Source organism: Microtus ochrogaster, chromosome 17 (assembly GCF_000317375.1).
Source record: "Microtus ochrogaster isolate Prairie Vole_2 chromosome 17, MicOch1.0, whole genome shotgun sequence".
NCBI lineage: Eukaryota > Metazoa > Chordata > Mammalia > Rodentia > Cricetidae > Microtus > Microtus ochrogaster.
Window position 1 is genome coordinate 8,485,698 of NC_022019.1, and position 7,737 is coordinate 8,493,434.

A 7,737-nucleotide genomic window follows, 5' to 3' on the forward strand; every position below is an offset into this window, starting at 1 on the left:
TGCACAGTAGCTCACTCCTGTAATCCCAGCAATCAGGAAGACTGTATTTAAGGCAAACCTGTACACGGCAAGATAGAATCCTCCCCAAAAATCAAAAGAAAACTAAGAATTAATGCTACAGATGTGAAATCAGTACAAAATTATTTAATATCTTTCTGACCAGAAGGAAACAGAACTATCATTGTTATAGGCCACAAAATCATTTTCTCAACAGGAACTAAGCAATTGTAGGTCTCAATCCAAGAAAAGTTTTATAAAATTGTGTGATTTTTAACAAGTTATACTCTGGGTCTTTAATCAGCTACTAACAGATCACAAGTAATTTAAACAATATGCTTTATTCCCAAGGTGATATTAAAAACAGAAAAAAGAAAAAAAAATCACAGAAGAAAATCAAAGGACACAATGTCTTAACAATCTATTTTGTAGTCTTCACCCTAGAAAATCACGCATTTTAGTTCAGTAAAGTCTAAGCAGATGGAGATATAAATCAAAAGTTCCCAAGTTACCTGTCTGACAAGATTTGGTCTGCATGTGAGGCTTACAGTAAGTTGCTTTTGTCATTGTTAAAGGTTTGCAAAGAACTGCTTTGTTCTTCATCTCTTTGTTTGGTGTAGGAGAAGGGGGTGGTGCTGAGCTCTACAGAGAAGCAAAGAGACACATTTTATTTCTTTAATTTTTATCCTGATACCAATAGTCTGTTTTCTTTCCACTTTTCCTTTCTCTTTTCTTTCTTGAGAAAGGGTCTTACTATGTAGCTCTAGCTGGCCTGGAAACCAATATGCAGCTAAGCTGGCCTAAAACTACCTGTTTTTGCCCCCAGAGTGTTAGAATTAAAGGCATTATCTGTTTTTCAAGTCCTAAAGGGACTTACTTTCACAAAAAAAGTGGAAAAGTATAACCAAAAGCTATTACTACTAGTTTATCAGTCTTAATCTCGAAAGGTCAATGTGAATTTACTCTAAACACTGTCCAGCAGCAGAATCTATTCATTTCTATAAATAAGAATTTTTTTTTTAATTAATTTATTTTTTTTGGTTTTTCGAATCAGGGTTTCTCTGTAGCTTTGGAGCCTGTCCTGGAACTTAGACCAGGCTGGCCTCAAACTCACAGAGATCCGATAAGCATGTTTTAAGGAAAAAAATATGAAAACAATTATCTCTTAATTATCAATTATTAAGCCAGCCAGATCCTGACTCCAAACAAAACAACAGCTCAGCTTGACTTTTGATTATGGATACAGAGCTAAAATATTACAATGCAAAGAAAATAGCTTTGTAAGACACAGGTCTTAAAAGCCATAATGGCATCCTAGTCCAAGGACATGAAGAGTTATATCTCTTGGTTAGTCTCTGCTTTTGTATTAAAACTACCCAGTAAACTTTCTAAATCACAATTTCTGAGTTGGAGTCTAGATATCACAGTTCTGAAAATCTGATACGTGATCTTTGCTGAAGCTAAAAATTAGTAACTACACATCATCATCACCATCATCATCTTGACCACAATTAGGGCTAGTACAGGCTTTTTTAGGATGAAAACAAATGACTCCTTCAAGCACAGAGCTTCATTTGAACAAGGATGCTATAAATTCCAGAAAAGTCAACATACTGAAGGCAATCAATATCCCACTGTTCAAGGTATGGCAAAACACTACTTAAGCTCTCAAGTAATCATTACATGTAAATGGCCACTATCAACCTATAAAATTCTTAAAATGATAATTAAGGATTGCTGCATAGTACCAAAAGACAGAAAAAGACTAAACAAAAAAGGATTGGAGCATATTATGTACATATTTTTCAGGTTTAAAAGACTCTACTACGAGATCTTTAAATCACTGCTTTTAGCTTCACTTTCCTTATGCTCTCAGAGATCCATATCAGGATGGACCCTAATGTGCTGCTCTGTACTTCTCATGTGCTTTTTCTACTGATCCTCCTAACAATGTCCTACTGACTATTTACCACTGACCCATCCATGCTTTCCAAGACGACAGGGAAAAGAAAGAGCAAGCAATCATCTCAAAGCTACAGCTATTGTCAACCCAAATACCATGTATTATCTTCCCCATTTGGATAGAGGCCATCAACAATTCACTTTTATGTTCCTTTTATGTTTCTGATACTAGTAAGCTGAATGTTTCCACTATTTCAACAAAGTAAAAATCTTTCATGATGATATTAGTACAGCCTAACTATTTTTCACTCATACTGTAAACCACATCACAGCACTGAACTGAGAAAATACTCACTGTTACTTTGGTTCGGGACGTCTGACAGCCCTGATCTAAAAAACAAACATTTAAAATAAGACGAATAACACTTTCTTGACATTTTTTAAATCTCTATGTATCATTAAATCTTACCGATTTCCAAATTTAAACAAAGAGTACAAAAAAATGGAGATGAGCATAGCTGATTTTTCTCTTTGCTCTCTCCGAATACAAAATATTCTAAGAAATACTGCTTAAGTAAAATAAAAGGCCACAATTTCTAAAAGTTGTTGCTCCTTCAAGGCCACAAATAGTATATAATCTGCTAAGAAAGCTTCTTATCTGGATAGATTATTTTTAAAATGTTTTTAATAGTTTAATTTCTCTAATTTAGTTCAATGATGTCCAATATTTTTCCACATACAGGTTTTTAAAGGGAAATAAGATAAGCAATGGACCTAGAGAAAGTATGGGGTTCATTTCAATTGTTATTTTCCATCCATATAAAAACTACGAGAGACCTGACCTTTTCCAATGGGAGACTTACTAGAGTTATATAAAACCTATGGTCTTTCTCTACCATTGATCCATGCCCCAGTCTTAATAACTATCTTCAAATCAACTGCTTATTTATCAATGCTTGGAATTCAAAACTAGAAAAATAAAGAATATAAAGTCTTTAAGTAGGGGGCTGGAGAGATGGCTCAGCAGTTAAGAGCATTGCCTGCTCTTCCAAAGGTCCTGAGTTCAATTCCCAGCAACCACATGGTGGCTCACAACCACCTGTAATGAGGTCTGGTGCCCTCTTCTGGCCTACAGGCATACATGCAGACAGAATGTTGTATACATAATAAATAAATACATATTTATTTTAAAAAAAGTCTTTAAGTGGACACAATACATACCATAATGTAGGTTTTCGGGTCCTTTTTGGGTAGTCATATTGGGCTCATTTTGCTGACAGTAGAAACGTAGTAAGCAGTGTTGATCACAGAAATGTTTCATCTCCCCACGCCACTGCACTCGCTCTTTAAGGGTGCCTTGGGATTTACAGCAGTCACATCTCGCAGCCTTAATAAGAAGAGAAAGTGCTCAGACATTGTAAATGTTAACATACACATTAGCTGACAAAAGTGATGAGAAAGTACTGAAATGGTATCAAAGCAAAAATTAAAATTGTAGGTCATATACGAAGACTGAATCCAATCCTGTATTACCAAAATCAAAACAAAAAACAAACAAACAAAAAAAACCAATAATGGCTAGAGAGATGGCTCAGCAGTTCCTGTATTTGCTGTGCAATCATTAGGACTGGAGTTCTGATTCTAGCACCCGTAAAACTGAGGATCCTATTAATACCCATAAATGTATCTCTAAGGGATCTCACGCCCTCTTACCATATCCATGTGCAGGCATGTGCACCTATACACACACACACACACACATGAATCATTTTTTAAAAATTAAATGAGCATGATTAGACAAAAACTGATAGAATTTACTTGAAAATAATTTTGAAACTGAGCATGGTGGTAGGCACAAAAATTATCCTAACAGTCAGCAGGCTAAGCCAAGAAGTTGGCAAGTTTGAGGCCACCCTGGGCTATACAACAAGTCTAGGTTGCATAGCAAGATCCTGACTCAAATAAAAATAAACAAAACAAAAACTTAAACCAAACAGTAGTGGCATAAGACATTTTTTGAGAGTCATAATCATAACAAGTAGAAGTCTCTAGAAATTATATTATCTTGAACAGTTCCTACAATAAGCAGATTTCCATGCTTAAGTATAGAAGACCAGACTATTTTCTTTTAATTCAAAGAAAAGAAAATTAGTTAATTGAATGCACTGCAAGGTAACACTGGGCAATAAACAGGAACAACACCTGTAGGAAGACCAGAATAATTCTGAAGCAAGCTCTTATAGTATGGAAAACTCAATTATTTGTTTTCTGTGAATTTACTATAAAACTTTAAAAAAAAGTTTAATTTTCTGAGAAGAACTTTGAAAATGTGTTTTAAAAGAGCCAATATTTACTTGAAAAAAATTAAATAATTTATCAAGATATCCAATCAGAAGCCAGGTGGTGGTGGTGGCACATGCCTTTAATCACAGCACTCTGGAGACATATGTCAAGCCTAGTCTATAAAATAAGTCCCGTGACAGCCAGGGCTACACAGAGAAACCCTGTCTCAAAATAAAACAAACAAACAAATGTTATGCAACAGTTCTACAACTAGGAAAGATCAACAGATCTACAACCAGATCAAAGCAATCCAGAACTTCTTATTAAACAGCACTCGGGAGGCAGAGGCAGGCGGATCTCTGTGAGTTCGAGACCAGCCTGGTCCACAAAGCTAGTTCCAGGACAGGCTCCAAAGCCACAGAGAAACCCTGTCTCGAAAAACAAAAACAAAAACAAACAAAAAAAAAAAACCAAGAACAACAAAAAAACACTGTAGAATTCAAGACAATAATATTTTAAATAGTAACTCAATACAGGGGCAGATTTTACTTTAAAGAGATACTAATTCACCTAAATCCGGCCCATCTTTTAAAGACATTTTGATTAGTGAGTGACACAAAAGATGTAATTTATTCCAAATAGAATGAGAAAGAAGTTTCTAATCTAAAAATAAATTACTTTAATTTTTAAAAACTGATTGTCAGCTTAACAATTTAGAAATTCTAATAATACTAAATTATAATTTATGTATCTGTGCCTGTTTCATTACTCTAATTCAGTTTTATATTGTATGTGATTATCTCAACTTATATCCCAAATGAAATTCTATTAATAAATACTTTAAGGGTGTATCTTAGAAGTAGAGCACATTTTAGCTTAAGAGGCAAAAAAAAAGTAAGCTCACAGTTGAAAGATATTAATAAAGAATCACATTGACACACAGGTATTAAAGAACAAAGAGATGGATCATACTGCACGGTCTCTTTTTTCTATTTCAGCTCTCTTGCTGAACAAAGATTAAAATAAATGACGTTTTGTGGTATATATCATTAGCAGTAACTGATGCTATTATGCCTTGTCTAAAAATTTATGAATCAAATTTTACAATACTGGTAGATTATATGGTAATCTCAATCGCAGAAGCATTAAGTATTTTAACCTAGGTCATTATGGTGGCTAATCTTAGCTGTCAACTTTATTTCAAGTGGGAAGACCCACCTTAAATGTTGACAGCACCCTAGATAAAAAAGCAAAGAAAGAAGCTTTGCTTTTGTCCATCTGCCTTTGCTCTCACTAGCATGTTCATCTACGTCAGTGCTGCTACTGTGTTTTGATGACATCAAAACATAGATTTTAGGGGCTTCCAACAAGGACTACCGACAGCTCTCTAGACCTTGAATACGAAACCACAACTGCTGAAGAACCCAACCTCAAGGACTGAACTGCTACCAGGTTGAAGGCCTCTCCCATGAGAGACAGCCATTGTTGGTAGTAGAGTCCCCTTTTAATATATACATTCTATCAGGTCTGATCCTCTAGAAAATTTGTAATACAGTTATACTTGACTCAATAATGGAAACAGTTCCTATGCACAACTCTTATCAACAAAAGACTACTTGAAATCAAAGAAATGTTTCAGATTCTTTGTCCTTTTTTATAATCAAATCATAAGAAAGGAAAAAAGTTTACAACCACTTACAATGAGTCAGAGCACTAATGAAAACCAATTGAAACTACAGCCTGACTATCCCTTCACTGAGAACCTCAGATTAAAAGCCTAACACTGACCTACTCCTACTATCTACAGTTCTTACAACAGCCTTGCAAAATGGACAGGGGAAAAGATCTGACTAACATCAAATATTAAAAAGAAAGTTACAGAATTCCGGCAGAAAGCCAAGTCAAAATCTGTATTTTATCATAACCTCAGGATAGACTGGCAAACAGAAAATAAGTAAGTAGAAAATAAAAGCCCTAATAAAAATAAAACACACAAAATGGTTGTCAATCTAATATCTAAGCCAAAACTCAGTTTGTGTAAAATTTAACAAATTTCCATAGCATATGTACTATACTGGCTTTCTGAAAAGGCGGTATCAGGATGTTCAATCTTGCCTCAAACCCCATCAGTTATCTTGCTTCCACATCCCAAGTGCTAGAATTATAGTTTTTATCACATCTAACTAAAAATATCTTATTCCAAAATCTGAATAATAATAAGTCCTTCATTCTAAAATCTTATATACTTTGTTTTCCTACATCTAGCTCCTTTCTTTAAAAATATTAAAAACACTCTGTCCAAAAAAAAAAAAAAAAAAAAAAAAAGATTAATATCAAATATACAAAAAAAAAAAATTTTCTACTTTTTTTCAAACTAGAAGGGTGGGAACACAAAACTAGCTTAATTCTAAGCTTAATGCCATAAACAGAACTGTGAAGGCTGTAAACTTCTATTTATTTGATTTTATGTATCTAAGTATTTTAGTGGCAAGTAAGTCTGTGAACTATGTGTATGCCTAGTGCCCATGGAAGTCAGAAGAGTCAAAGTCCTAGAACTGGAGTTACTGGTGGTTATGAGCCTCAACATGGGTGCTAGGAAAGGAACCTGGATCCTCTGCAACAAAAGTAATGCTCTTAACCACTGAGCCATCTTCCTAACAGGGTCTTCTTATATAAGCTCAGGCTGGCATCCAACTGACCATCCAGATGGTCAAGCTAAATTACAGGTGTGTAACACTTACATTCAGATAAACCAATTTTACTAATTTTTTTGGTTATCTATCAACACATTTTTTAATATTAACTTAAGAGACAGTTATAGTAAGTCTCTAAATACAGAAGCAACCTACTGCAAAGATCAGAAAATGTAGAATTTTTGAAATGTCCTAAGTAAAAAGCATATGGAATAGTTGAATGAGAATGCCAACACGTTTCCACATCTGAAGACTTGATCCCCAGTTGGTAGCAGAGACTTAGGTAGCCTTGCTTTAAAAAAGTCAGTCAGTGTACAGACTTTGAAAAGGTAAAATCCACCTGCCACTTCTAGTTTGCTCTCTGCTTTGTGCTTACAACCCACACTGAGTTCTCAGCACTCTCTCTCCAGCCACCACAACAACCTGAACTCTGACATTATGGACTCTAACCCTCTGGAACCACAAGCCAAAATAAACTTTTGTATAGGTCACCTTGGCCATGATGTTTTATCACAATAACAGAAATGTAATTAATACAGCATACCAGCAGAAAATTTGAAAGCATAATGTTAAATGCTTCAATGAAATTTATTTTGTGGTACTTGGCATCAAACTCCCACCTACTAAGTAAGCACTGATCTATACAGCTAGTCTCATTATTAAATTTAAATACTAAAAATATTTTATAAAATTATTTCAATTCTAGGTAGTCTCTCAATGTTATTGTGAATATTACAGAAAGGTTTGTGCGTTTTACATAAGAATTACTGTACTGGTGCAAAAGACACAGCAATTTGGAACTGTGAATTTAAACACTACTGTGTGTGTGTGTGTGTGTGTGTGTGTGTGTGTGTGTGTGTAA

At 34.6% G+C, this 7,737-nt stretch overlaps 1 protein-coding gene across 1 annotated transcript in view; it reads right to left on the bottom strand.

The window, feature by feature from the left end:
• Zmym2 (zinc finger MYM-type containing 2) overlaps positions 1-7,737 on the bottom strand; it is a 72,752-nt gene that overhangs the window by 18,644 nt on the left and 46,371 nt on the right. Inside the window, exons 12-14 of the mRNA XM_005355438.3 lie at positions 3,121-3,286; positions 2,255-2,289; positions 510-639 (exon numbers count right to left, since the gene is read on the bottom strand). Coding sequence (XP_005355495.1) covers positions 510-639; positions 2,255-2,289; positions 3,121-3,286 — 331 coding nt within the window. The remainder of the gene's footprint in view (positions 1-509; positions 640-2,254; positions 2,290-3,120; positions 3,287-7,737) is intronic.